Raw genomic sequence first — 14242 nt, 5'->3', positions numbered from 1 at the left:
GTTGACTAAATGATTAAATGAATTAATATGTTCTTCTCCTACCTGACAGAAAATGTAGGTGATCAAGATTTCCTTCGTCTCTTTTCTTCACATCATATTTGTGGGGTTTTTCGATCTCCCCCCCTTACTCTACTTTTCCTTATCCAATCAGGAACTAAATAGAACTTCTACCACCAAGGTGACGTTTTCCCCCTTACCTGGAATTCAAACATCCTCCTAATCAAAGGGAAAGGAAAAAGGCAACTAGTCTACTGTACTCCACCCCAGAATGCAGGAGTCTGCATTTATATAGCAGTTTTGCTGTGCCAGGTACTGTGCAGGATTCTGGAGAATTGCCATGTAAGAACCCAGCCCAGCAATATCATAAAACAGTTTTGCTAAAAGAGCTGTGAGAGCAGAGAAGAGGGCAGTTCTTCCTGAGACATTTTTGGGTTGGGTGTCCATGAAGAGGCAAAAATTCATCTATTCATTCCCTCCTGAAGTGCCCTATTCTGTTTTTAATAATTTTAATGATGAGAAACTTAGTTGTAACACTATTAGCTACTAGCTAGGAATTTTGTTAAGTCCTTGATTAATGTTATTTAATCCTGACATCAACCCCAGGAGGTGGAATTGCTATTTGCATTTTGCAGAAAAGTCTCAGAGGCTGTGTAATCTGTCCAATGGCATTAAGCAAGAAAGTGTTGGAATCAAGATTTGATGTTATTTCTAACTCCAAAACCATATTTCCGCCTGTATAAAATGCTGTTATCCCCAATTCCTCATACTGAGCTGAATTCTGCTTCCCCATGTAAATGCCATCTATTTCCTTACTTCTGGCTTCTGTAGCAGCACACAGTTCTCTTCTGTTAACCTAATTCCTCTTTCATATTGTATTTCTAGTATTGAAATTCCGCCTTCATGTTCCTTAAGGTCTCTCTTTTCTAAGCTAAATGTCACCATTTTCTTAAACTGTATATCGTAGGACAACAGTTTCAGATCTAGCACATCTAGTTTGTTAAATTCTGCCTCTTATAAGCATATTTCAAAGTAGAGGGAGCCATCATGGCCCTGGTGCTCTACATCATTCTTGAATGAAGGGAGTCAAAGGTCACCTTCTCTTTTTAGGTAGCAGAGCGCCACCAGGTTTATGCTAATCTGCAATCAGCTAAGAGCTCTCTTGTTAATCATCTGTTCTGGAATTCTGCCAGGGATGGATGTCAAACTCTCAAGCCTCCAAGTTTCTGCATTAACAAAATCTTTTTTGAAAGTCTTTTGGGATTAAGTGGATTTAGTTCTTTTCTCTTCCCATAAGAATGATGACATTTCAAACTATTCAGACCTTCAGGGTTTCTTTTCTTTCTAAGGGTAATGGCACCTCAGTCATAATGATCTTGCTCAAGACAACATTCGAAGTGACATTGCTCGTGCCCAACAGGAAATACGTCTGTCATATGAAGTTTCCAGAATCACAGGAATGAGGGGAAAGGAGGAAGTGTGATGTTGCAAAAAAGAACAAGGACTTGGTATCAGGCTGAACTGGATTCAATTCTGTCTCTATTATTTGCCTGCTGTGTAACTTTGGACAAGCCGCTTAACTTCTTGAGCCTCAGCAGCTTCCATGAAAATCTAAAATATGAAAGTATTATTTAAGACCTAACATGCAGCATTTCTGTAGGATTAACAGTAATGTGTAAAGGGAATGGCACATAGCTGGCCCTCAGTACACAGTAGTTGTTTTAAGTACAATAGATAGCTGCTTCTGAAATGTGATTTAAGGAGTGGAGGAAATACAGGACTTTTAAAATATTTTCCTCTGCACTGTCTGAAATTCTTTGTTTAATTTTTTCCACAATTTAAAAAATTATGGTAAAATATATAAAACATAAAAAAGGTAGATACATTCATAATGTTGTGCAACCATTGCCACCATCCATCTCCATAACTTTTTTTATCGTGTAAAACTGAAACTATACCCATTAAACAATAACTCTCCATTCCTCCCTCCAGGCCCTGGCAATCACTATTCTGATTTCTGTCTCATGATTTTGACTACTCTAAGTACTCATATAAATGGAATCACACAGTATTTGTCTTTTTGTGACTGGCTTATTTCATAAGCATAATGTTCTCAAGATTCATATGGACATATGGTAGAGCATACGTCAAAATTTCCTCCTTTTTAAGGCTGAAGAATGTCCCATTTTTAAAAAAAATACATTTATTTATTTTATTTTTGGCTGCGTTGGGTCTTCGTTGCGTCTTCGTTGCTGTACATGGGCTTTCTCTAGTGGGGCTATTCTTTGTTGCGGTGCACGGACTTCTCATTGCAGTGCCTTCTCTTGTGGAGCAGGGGTGCGCAGGCTTCAGTAGTTGTGTCTCGTGGGCTCTAGAGCACAGGCTCAGTAGTTGTGGCGCACGGACTTAGTTGCTCCGCGGCATGTGGGATCTTCCCGGACCAGGGCTTGAACCCGTGTCCCTGCATTGGCAGGCGGATTCTTAACCACGGTGCCACCAGGGAAGCTCCCACCAAGGGAAGCCCCCACCAAGGGAAGCCCCCACCATTTGTATATATCAAATTTTGCTTATCCATTCATCTGTTGTTAGGCACTTGGGTTGCTTCCAGGTTTTAGGTAAACATGGGTATACAAATATCTCTTCCAGCCCCTGCTTTCAATTACTTTGGTTATACACCCAGAAGTGCAATTGCTGGATCATTGGTAATTCTATTTTTAATTTTTTGAGGAAATCCATACTGTTTTCCAGTGGCTGCACCATTTTACATTCCCACCAACTGTGCACAACAGTTCCAATTTCTCCATACCCTCACACATTTGTTGTCTTGTTTTTTGTTTTGTTTGATAGCAGCCATCCTAATGGGTATGAGATTCTTTGTTTCATTTTGACTACTACTTGAAATTCTATTGTTAAAGAGTTTTATTCATTTGGGGTTAACAAGCATTCTCTTTTAAAAGGCAAATATACTTAAGAGCGATCTGTCTCTCTTACCTCCCCTGGTCAGTCTGATTCTCATGTGACTTCCAGGTAGTAACTGGACTCTAATTACATATACTTCTCAAATCATGCACCCATAGCCCTGACACTGATTGGTTTTTCTCACGTGAAGGGATCACTGCTTGGAGTGCTGTGATTTGCCAGCATTTCAAGTGCAACAAAGATGGGCCCCATTATCAAGTATTAGAAATTAATGTTGAAAATATGAGCCAGAGATGGGGCGCTGCCTATTTGTGAAACCTATATTTCATTAAAGTTATTTAATGAATTTATTTTAAAACACTTATTGAGTCAAGCTCCAGCAGATCAGGGTATTTTCCTATTTGGCTCACTGCTTTACTTTTAATGCCTAAAATAGTGCCTAGACCATAGAAAGGGCTCAATAAATGTTTGTTGAATGAGTGGATAAATTCTACAGATATATTCTGTGGTTCTCCAAGTATAATCCACACACTCTGGGAGTGCCTAAGATGGTTTCAGGGAGTCTGCATGGTCAAAACTATTTTCATAATGATATTAAGACATTATTTGCTCTTTTTCATTGTGTTGGTATTTTCACTGATTGTGGAAAAGTGGATGAAACTACTGGCATATTAGGATGAATCAAGGCAGTGTGGCACCAACTTGTACTATACTTGTATTCTTTTTTTAATTTATTTTTGGCTGCGTTGGGTCTTCATTGCTGCGCAGGCTTTCTCTAGTTGTGGCGAGCGGGGGCTACTCTTCGTTGCGTTGCGCGGGCTTCTCACTGCAGTGACTTCTCTTGTTGCAGAGCATAGGCTCTAGGCACGTGGGCTTCAGTAGTTGCAGCACGCAGGCTCAGTAGTTGTGGCTCGCAGGATCTAGAGTGCAGGCTTTTAGTAGTTGTGGTGCACAGGCTTAGTTGCTCTGTAGTATGTGGGATCTTCCGGGACCATGGCTCGAACCTGTGTCCCCTGCGTTAGCAGGCAGATTCTTAACAACTGTGCCACCAGGGAAGTCCCTATACTTGTATTCTTCACTGCCACACCTAGGCAGTAAAAGAATTAAGAAGCCACTTTCACTTAAGACTATCCTTTTTTTAAAAAATTAATTAATTGATTAATTAATTTGGTTGTGCCAGGTTTTAGTTGCGGCAAGCAGGCTCCTTAGTTGCAGCACGTGGGCACCTTAGTTGTGGCAGGCAGTCTCCTTAGTTGTGGCATGTGAACTCTTAGTTGTGTCATACATGTGGGATCTAATTCCCTGACCAGGGATCGAACCCAGGGCCCCTGCATTGGGAGCACGGAGTCTTATCCACTGCACCACCAGGGAAGTCCCACTTAAGACTATCCTTGATGAAGCAGTACAAATGATTAATTTTATGAAATCTCTCTCCTAGAGTATGTGTCTTTATAATGTTCTATATGATGAAATGTGACATGTACATAAAGCACTTCTGCGAATTACTGAAGTACACAATTGTGCAATTGTCTGAGATGTGTGAATTGAACTAGCTGCTTTTTTTCATAGAATACCATTTTTTGGGACAGAATGACAAAAACTATGGTTATTCGACTTGGGTATTTGAATGAAATTAAACTACCACTTTAAGGAAAAGAAAGTATTTCTGCCAATGATAAAATTTGAGCTTTCAAGCAAAAATTATAATTTTGGAATATGTGCTGAAGGAGAGCAGAATATGCCACCCCTAAATATGGTACTTTGGCCTGTGGATTATTTCGAGCTGAAGGCAGTAACACCCAGCAGACTTAGGAAAAACTTTTACCTGTCCCTAACTACCTAATAGAATTTAGATACAGGGTATGTATCAGAAAAAGAGCTACGACCAGAGATAACTTTTTTATCTGAAAGACTTACCAGCATGGTTGGGCAAACTTCTAATTACCAAACATCTGTTCTTCTTCTAGTCCTGTGAATTGCCCTCCCCCTTTTGAAGCCTCAGGCCCCTATCCCAGTCTTCAGCTCAGGATGGCATATAAGTCTCAATTGCCTAACTTGCCCTTGGGTCTCATTTTTATGGAGCTCCCCTAAGTACGAAATTGTATTTTCTCCTGTTAATTTATCTTACTTCAATTTAATTAGTGGACCAGCTAAAGAACCTAGAAAAGAAGGGAAAACTTTTCTGATCCTACAGAAAAATGTGGTATCCACCAGTGACTTTGACGGCTTCATAAGAGGGATGAGATCAGTGATGATTTTAATAAATGTGATTTTTTAAATACTGAATAAAGGGCTTCCCTGGTGGCGCAGCGGTTGAGAATCCGCCTGCTAATGCAGGGGGCACGGGTTCGAGCCCTGGTCCGGGAAGATCCCATATGCCGCGGAGCAACTAAGCCCGTGCGCCACAACTACTGAGCCTGCGCGTCTGGAGCCTGTGCTCCGCAACAAGAGAGGCCACGATAGTGAGAGGCCCGCGCACCGTGATGAAGAGTGGCCCCCGCTCGCCGCAACTGGAGAGAGCCCTCGCACAGAAACGAAGACCCAACACAGCAAAAATAAATATAAAATAAATTAATTAATTTAAAAAAATAATAAAATAAAATAAAATAAAATACTGAATAGGGACTTCCCTGGTGGTCCAGTGGCTAAGACTCCATGCTCTCAATGCAGGGGGCCCGGGCTCGATCCCTGGTCAGGAAAATAGATCCCGCATGCCGCAACTAAAGATCCTCCACGCGGCAACGGAAGATCCTCCATGCCGCAACTAAGACCCGACGCAGCCAAATAAATAAATATATATTTTTTAAAAAGAATCTACCATTTCTTGAGTTTTGCTAGTATCGAATAAGAGTATCCAGAGGCCCTGCTTGGTCTGGGCTGCTTTAAAGCGGCTCAAGCAGCTCTCGCAGCTCTGGCCATCAAAACGCACTTTTGCCCGGCCATAGCATCTTGCTCTGTCTCCGCCGATGGTCGAGAATTAAGCGATCCCCCGTGTCACGATGGAAGAAGTGAGGGAGACCGCTGTCCAGATGCAAAGCCCTATCAAGACAGAGTGGAATTCCTGCTGTGTCCTTTTCACCTATTTCCAAGGGGCTATTAGCAGCTAGCAGCGTAGTGGATGAACACGTCTCCAGAGCTCTGGGCAATGTCAAGAGCCCACAGGGACTGAGCCCTTCCAGCCAGAGTGGAGATGCGATCCTGAGGAATGTTAAGGAAATCTATTTCCCCCGTGATGGTGGACCTGCCAGTACCAGCCTTGAAGTTGAAAAAAGCCAGCCCCAGAGAGAAGAAAAGATCTGTTTGTTCTTTTACTGAAAACTTCGGTGTGAGGAAGGGAATTCTTTTTTCCAAACCTGCTTATGGTTTTTTTGCGGTACGCGGGCCTCTCACTGTTGTGGCCTCTCCCGCTGCGGAGCACAGGCTCCGGACGCGCAGGCTCAGCGGCCATGGCTCACGGCCCCAGCCGCTCCGCGGCATGTGGGATCTTGCTGGACCGGGGAACGAACCCGTGTCCCCTGCATCGCCAGGCGGACTCTCAACCACTGTGCCACCAGGGAAGCCCCGGGGGCTACTCTTCGTTGCGGTGTGTGGGTTTCTCATTGTGGTGGCTTCTCTTGTTGCGGAGCATGGACTCTAGGCGTGCGGGCTTCAGTAGTTGTGGCACTCGGGCTCTGTAGTTGTGGCTTGCAGGCTCTAGAGAGCAGGCTCAGTAGTTGTGGCGCATGGGCTTAGTTGCTCCACGGCATGTGGGATCCTCCCAGGCCAGGGCTCAGACCCGTGTCCCCTGCATTGGCAGGCGGATTCTTAACCACTGTGCCACCAGGGAAGTCCCTGTTTTTTCTGTAAACTTGTTAAGTGAATCCTGAGCATATAAGATGGTTAAAAGAGCTGCTCAGGGGTGGGGAGCATAGAGGCTCACACCCCTTGCACCGACTGCCCTCCTACTTAGAAATCAGCCACCATCAATGGGGTCTTCCACATCAAGACTGACCTTGTGGTACCCCATGGGGTTGTCCCACTCTTCCAACTGAATAGAGATTCCAGGAACAGCCTGATGCTTTCTAGCCCTAAGCAGACTATGGCCAACTTCCCTCTTGCCTCTAACAAAAGCAAAATGGAAATGGGGTGGGCAAGACCCACTGAGAGTGGCTGGACGCTAGACATTCCCTGCATTCTCCAAGTTTGGAAGAATGCTGAAAAGGTCTCTGGCTGGCCCTAATGAATGAGATACTTTCACTTGGGAAATTTGATGCCTCAATTCCAAAAAAGTGATCCAAATGAAATGGCTGAGCAATCTGAGAAGTAACTTCTTGCAAGTTAGTAAACAAACTGCCCCATCCCAAGCAGGGCCTAGAGTAAGTTCTGTATCCAGAACACTTCTTAGATGAGTTCCATGACTTCCTGGCTGCCCTCCCTCTGAGGAGGAGGATGCTGGCACCCCACACCTCACAGGCGCTCGTGCTCACCTGACAGCCTTCTGCAGCGGCCCACCTGACTGCCATCACCACGGAACCTTTCCTGTAGTTCTTCCACTGTTAGTAGCATCTGGGAAATAGTAACTTTCTTTTCAGCACAGAACCGTTGGGGCCACCTGTGCGGATACCCACGGCATCTCACACGAATTGGAGGTGAAAGGAATGGCTGGCTCCAAGACTTGGCAGCAGGACACTCCCTCAGATCGTTCCAGATAAAAGGACAAATTTCTCCAAACTCCTTCATCTCTCCAATCTGGTAGACAGCCTGGTGTCCAGTGTGAGCTTGGTATACTTACCCCTGGCAACCCAGAGGCCCCTGCCGTCAATGGTCCCCACACAAACCCCACTTGCTCCCATGTAAGAGCTCAGAGGGTGACTAATAATATGACATTTTTGGATTAAAAAAGAAGAGTATCCACAATTATCAGAGAAGGCTAAAGATACCTCTCCCTTTTCCGGCTATGTATCAGTGTGAAACCAGATTTTCTGCATTTCCTAGTCCAAAACAACAGGATAACAGAACGAACGGGGAAGCAAATATGAGAATCCAGCTGTCTTCTATTAAGCCAAACATGAGAGATTTGAAAAATTGTAATATAATGCCCCTCTACTCAATTTTTTTGGGAAAGTGTAGTTATATTTCATAAAACATATTATGTTCACATGTAATGGTTAATTATTAGTTTGAGGAGAACTAGTAAATGTTTTTTAATTTCTCAATTTAAATTTCTAATCTGGTGAACATCCCACATAAACAAAAGCTCTTTGGGGTCCTTAATCATTTGTAAGAATGTAAAAGGATCCTGAGATCAACACGTTTGAGAAGAGCTGCTTTGTGGTACGTGCACCTTACCTTATGAGCTAGCTCCACCTTACAGAAGAGGAAACTAAGACATAAAGATTTAAGACCAGTTTAAGGCCACATGGTCAGTGTAGTGCTGGGTATTGTACCCCGGTCTTCTAACTCCAGAGCTTGTATTTGTGACTATAACTTTTTCCTTGAAATTACCTCTGCTAAAATTATCTTTAAGCAGATAGTTAAAAGACATTTCAACAACATTAAAAAAAAGTCTTCATCATAGTCAACGGATATTTCTTTCTTATTAAGTAGCTACACGATCCTTCCTTAGGCTTGTATCGCAAGTGAAACTGGTGATTGCTGGACCGTCCTCAGTTCGGTTTTTGTTCGGACAATCTGGTTTTCGAATCTAAGTTGGCGTCCCCTTGATAACTCCGCGGGGGAACTGGAAGCTAAGGGTTCCAGTTCCCCCGGGGACTCTCTCCAGATTTCGCGTGGCTTCCACGCTCAGAACCCTCCCACTCTCAGCACCATCTCTGCCCTCAGACCCACTTTAGGACCTCTAGGGACGCTTCCTGGCCGCTGATTGGCTGGGCCTGACAACAACAATGGGAGGGACGCGGCTCCGGATTGGACGTCAGAGCCCCTTCTCCTCCCTCGCCCGCGTCCACCGAGCAGCGTCCCAAGTGAGAGCGGGATCCCGACTCCAACCAGGGCCTGGGCGGGGTCGAGCGCTCCGCCCCGGGAGCGGGGCTGCCACTAAGAGCCCTGGCCTGCGGGGGCCGGGCGTCCTGGGCACCCGGGATTGGCGTGCCGGCAACCTTCTCCCGTCGTGCACCGGGGCGCCGGCCGCTCACCCGGAAGGAGAAGCCTAGCGTCTTACTGTATAGTGGGGCACTCGCGGTGTTGCTGTGGGGAGTGGGTTCTGCTCTCAGGTGAGGGGGCATGGGCGGGGCCGCGGGAAGTGGGTGCTGCTCTCAGGTGAGGGGGCGTGGGCGCTACGCTCAGGCTGCGGGCTTGAGCGTCAGCAGTGGCGCTTAGGGTGGCGACCTCGCTGGCCATCCTAGGGAACGAGCGGTCTCACCTCCCGGGATGAAGGCGGGTGCTTACTTGGGATCCAAGGAAGGAAACCCGGCTTTTCCATTTATTTTTAAAGTATAAAGCATCTTTCCTTCCCACTCCCCAAGTTTAGTAGGCAAAGGGGAATAAGGACCACATGGCCTTTTTGCTCCTAGTTCGTTAGGAGTACGGTGTGTGTGTGTGTGTGTGTGTGTGTGTGTGTGTGTGGCCGGAGTAAAAGAGTTTGGCTACATTTACCCAAACACTAGGACTAGGAGTAATGGCAGGTATTTTACGGGGACACAGAAGGCTCTTGTGCTAGATTGTGGTTGCCTTGTTACTTAACCTGCAAGTGGAAAGACTGGCAAGTTACACATGAACAAAAGAATGGAGCAAAGAATAGCTGAGAATAGGCAGAGCTTGGTCAGACAGGGGAGCTGCTTCTACCACCTGTGGATGTTTCGGAAGGAGAGCTTTTTGAGTTGCCATCTGGCACCAAAGGGCTGAAGAATGAGTAAGAAAGGATGGGAGTCTCGGTGGCTCAATATAAAAGTTATCACCTGATTTTTTTTTTAACATGTCTCTTTAAGTAGTTTAAATGGGAGTGAAAATGGTGGAGCGAAAGCCTTGAACTGCTGCCTTGAATTGTTTAGACATAGGAAAGCTTTACAAGGAATCTACTTTGTAAACAGCAAACAGCTGGATTTTACCCGGAGATACTGGTGCTGGTACAGGTGGAGAAAGTAAAGGAAACTTCACATGTGATTGAAAGGGCCCAGGAAATGTAGCTAGCGCTGAGTGAGTTGCATTAAGTAGCTGAGAGGATCACTGACTCTATCCTTAGTTGGATGACACATGGATGCATCTCCCAGATCATACTGCTAAAATTAAGAACTTCCTCCTTCCCCTCCAAGGGTAGAAATGAGCTTCATTTCCTCCTGAGGAGTGGCACCTACAGGGAGGGAGCTGGGAGAATAGTAGTTGCTAGAAATTATTACTTGAAGTATAGGTTTTTGTGTTTGTTCCACTGTTTTTAAGGAAAGTTACAATTGAAACATTTTTAGTGCCCTTTAAACTTAGTTTTAAGTATATAGCGTCTTGGGGGGTCCTAGGCTTTTTTTTAAAGCCAGTTTATAGCTATTTGTTTCTAAGTGGTATAAGCCCCAAAGGAGAGGAGCTTGCTCTCGGAGCCTTAGGCAAACTCTTCTTGAGCCTGAGAATGATGACCATTTCGTTACTAAATTATGGTTCTGAATTTGGCAAACCTTTCAAGGCACTGGAGTTGTGTGAGCTGTACTGAGGTGTGGATTTCCTTGTCATCATGTCTCCTATGGTTACTTTTGTGGAAAGACACTTCAGTGTATTTAACTCTGCTCCTGTGCTGGCAAGTTACTGAATGCCTAAAAAGAGAAGAGAAAAACAATTTTTGTTTAAATCTTAGGAGGTTAATTGTTCACAGTGAGTTGGCCTGCTCTTTTTGATCACAGCCATTTGCTTACATCCAGGATGTTATACATCAGTTGTTACGGAATTGGGATTTCTCGCCTTTCAGTTCAGGACCCCTTTGCAGTGGTGACTGCATCAGCTGAAAAATCAGAATGTCAGCAAGAATACTGTTGAAGATGGCATTGCAACCACAGAATTTCCAGTTTACTCGACTGTGTAGCCCAATTTTGTCATATATCATGCAGCTTCATCTCTGCGTGCAGTGTCTGTGTGAAGAGACCTTCTGGTATACTGAAAAAGATTGGAAAAGCTGTGTGCTCTGCTAATTTTATGGTGTAAATGAGTTCCCCTTCTCTTGAAATGTTAGCCGTGTGAGCACAACATAAGGAAATTCATTACACACTCTTCTAACGGTAAGGCAGAACTAATAAGAGAATGTGTTTAAAATTAATTGTGGGACTGTAAAAATGAGTGGGTGTGTAAATGGGCATGGGGAGAGGAGAGGGAGAGCTCAGAGATAGTCTTGTTTTCCCAGGAGCCAGCCTGGATCATTTGTTCGCAGTACATATTGGCTGAAGTCAGTTTTCATTTCAAGGTAAATTGGAAAGGGAAATTAAACCTTATTGTTCCACTCTTAAGAGAGGAGAATGGGGTGGAGGCGGCAGCCAGAGTGGATGCTGTTGGAGTGGTTCTAGGAGTAAAAAGATCAGTGCTGTATTTTAACAGAAGGTGACATCATGGGCCCCTTTGGACTTGAGTAACCCTGTGCTGCAGCCTTAATGGTCCCCTTGCTGGAGTGGGCGATGTTGCTGCACATGTAAACTGCCACACTGGGGGAAATCAGTGGCTTAGGCTTTAATGAATCTTTGCAAAGGAGTGGAAAACATCCTGAGTCGACTTGTGCAGCTGTGGGGTGCTTGGGCAGTGGTATAAACCGCATGTCGAGAGAGGAAATGATCAGAACCATTGGCTTGGGTTCTGGAGATGGGATTAGATAAGGGAAGGTCACAACTGGGCAACCCACTCAGGTGCCCCCGGAACTCTCCAACTCTGAGATCTGTGTCTGGGGCGGTGACTGTGCTTAGCAAGACAAAGAGAGACTTAGGAGCAAAGGCGTTTGTGGGGTTTTGGTTGTCTCTAAACAGCCGGGAGGGGGCAATGTTAGGTTCACTTAGAGAGCTGTGCTGTGTGTGCCCACAGACACTGCTGTGCCTGCAGTTCTCAGCCGAAAGGTTTTATGACTCAGCCTGCCTTTTCTGGCTGCCTGAGGCGACAGTGTGTAGACCTGAACATGTTTTGGCTAGAGGTGGCCTGGTTCAGGGTCCCCGCCATGGTCTGAGAAGGGAGGCAAATCCTCCAGGGCTTTTAGCTTGGCACCTAGCTCACGTAGGGGACTTTTTTTCCTTCCTCTTAAGTTTTACACAAGAACAAAAAAGTTGCCTGGATTTCCCCAGGGGGTTGTCGATTAAAAATTTTCAGGGTCGGGCTTCCCTGGTGGCGCAGTGGTTGAGAGTCCGCCTGCCGATGCAGGGGACACGGGTTCGTGCCCCGGTCCGGGAAGATCCCACATGCCGCGGAGCGGCTGGGCCCGTGAGCCATGGCCGCTGAGCCTGCGCGTCCGGAGCCTGTTGCTCCACAACGGGAGAGGCCACAACAGTGAGAGGCCCGCGTACCGCAAAAAAAAAAAAACAAAAAAAATTTTTCAGGGTTTTGCCCTGGCCGAGAGAGAAGAGTAGACGCATACTAACAGTGATTGATCCTGTGTCTTCTGTCCCTCATCAGATGTTTTCTTCCAATGGGCTTTTGGTGTAGAATGTTGGAGAACCAAGAGCAGGAGGTAAGCATGTGGTCTCTGGGCAACAGGTGGGTAAATGTTTGAGGGGATTTGGGAGATTCAGATATTGCTTGGTGGTGTTCTTCTGACACTAATACCTTGGTGGTTCTGATGAGCTCAGGGTCAAGCCAGAAGAGGGAAATCAGTAGTAAAGGCATTACTGGGAAATGAGGTTCCATTTTCACTAACTTTTCCATTCATTGGAGTGTACTAGAATGTAAGCTTCATAAGGGCAAAGCTTTTTGTCTCTTGTTCTTGTTCTACCCTAGTGCCTTAGCACAGTGCCTGCCACATACAGGGTGGTCAATAAATATTTGCCGAATTGAATGAATAAATGAACAAATGAATGAAAGTTGGTGTTGAGTGGAAAAATCTGGCAACCTTTGTGTTGAGGCCACCTTACTGTGTGGCTGTGCTGAAGCTGAAGGAGCATTTCTTCCCTCCAGGAGGTGATCACTGTGCGTGTTCAGGACCCCCGCGTGCAGAATGAGGGCTCCTGGAATTCTTACGTGGATTATAAGATATTCCTTCATGTAAGTGCATCCAATTTTGATATTGGGGTCAGCACCCTCCAGGGCTGAGGGCCAGTCTTGAGGCAGAATCTGTTTATGGATGTTTTGACAGAAGTAAAGGAGGGAGGAGAGGAAAGAGAGCCTGGGGTTTGCCTGAGAGTTGTTTTCAGGCTGCCTGGTGGCATCCTGCTCTGCTTGGAGCCCTCGATCAGGACTGTGGCCTGGTGGCTTGGGTCCTTAGTGAGAGTGACGATGGGGAGTTCATGTGAACTTGGGCTTTTTCCACTAAAGCCTTTTCATGTGCTGCCTCCTGTAGACCAACAGCAAGGCTTTTACTGCTAAGACATCCTGTGTGCGTCGCCGCTACCGAGAGTTTGTGTGGCTGAGAAAGCAGCTACAGAGAAACGCTGGTTTAGTGTGAGTTTGCTCTTGTTTTCTTCTTGGGTCTGAGACTGGCTTTTTAGGTGCTTACTTGGCAACTGGAATTTACAATGAAAAAAGCTTGGCAACTTGCCAGGTACTGAGGACATTGAGAAATGTATTCTTAAATTATGTTTTCAAGTCAGTAAAAAAAGTAAGACAGCGTTCTTATTTCTAATATTTTGACCTAACAAAGCCAAATAAATCTAAAAAATATTTTTCTTTTTTAACATGCATAGGGCTAAATAGTCTAGGGCTAAAGAAAGGTACTGCTGGCTTTTTAAGTGTGCTTCACTGGTTGTGAGAAGCTTTTTAGCATCTGGAATAAATTGACAGGTGGTGTTCCCGTCCATTTGATATATAAAAATAGTGATTATTTTTTTCTTTTTTGTGTAGAGACCTCTATCCAGAGAGCCTTAGGAAAAGCAGTAGTGTTCACTCCTCACCTGCATACTTCAAATAAGTCCTAAAACTTGAGACAGTTTAGGACAGTGATTCCACCACAGTGTGGCCACTGCAATGCTCTGGTGACCCTGTTGATGACGTAGCCAGTTAGTTAACCTGTGGGACTGATGAGGCCATTGTCATGGGTCAGGCCCTAATTAGTCAGTTGGAACTTCCTCTGAACAGACCCTGCATCCTCTAGTCTGGCCTGCCTTTTTTTTTTTTTTTTTTGCGGTACGTGGGCCTCTCACTGTTGTGACCTCTCCCGTTGTGGAGCACAGGCTCCGGAAGTGCAGGCTCAGCGGCCACAGCTCACGGGCCCAGCCGCTCTACGGCA

General features: G+C 45.3%; 1 protein-coding gene across 9 annotated transcripts in view; it reads left to right on the top strand.

The window, feature by feature from the left end:
- Positions 1-8989: 8989 nt before the first annotated feature.
- SNX11 (sorting nexin 11) overlaps positions 8990-14242 on the top strand; it is a 43554-nt gene continuing 38301 nt past the window's right edge. For 4 of the 9 annotated variants that reach the window (XR_009537563.1, XR_009537562.1, XM_060134274.1 and 1 more), the window contains exons 1-5: positions 9037-9125; positions 10755-11290; positions 12478-12532; positions 12976-13062; positions 13358-13458. Coding sequence is in view for 7 of the 9 variants with exons in the window: in XM_060134274.1 (XP_059990257.1) it covers positions 12491-12532; positions 12976-13062; positions 13358-13458 (230 nt within the window). In the remaining 2 variants the exon portion in view is untranslated. Of the gene's footprint in view, positions 9126-10754; positions 11291-12477; positions 12533-12975; positions 13063-13357; positions 13459-14242 lie in introns of all 9 variants that reach the window. The other 5 variants (XM_060134268.1, XM_060134269.1, XM_060134270.1 and 2 more) reach the window with 5 other exon arrangements.

The sequence above is a fragment of the Lagenorhynchus albirostris genome, chromosome 20 (genome assembly GCF_949774975.1).
Source record: "Lagenorhynchus albirostris chromosome 20, mLagAlb1.1, whole genome shotgun sequence".
Taxonomy (NCBI): Eukaryota; Metazoa; Chordata; class Mammalia; order Artiodactyla; family Delphinidae; genus Lagenorhynchus; species Lagenorhynchus albirostris.
Note: the sequence above shows the minus strand (reverse complement) of the source record. Positions and strands in the feature narration are given on the sequence as shown.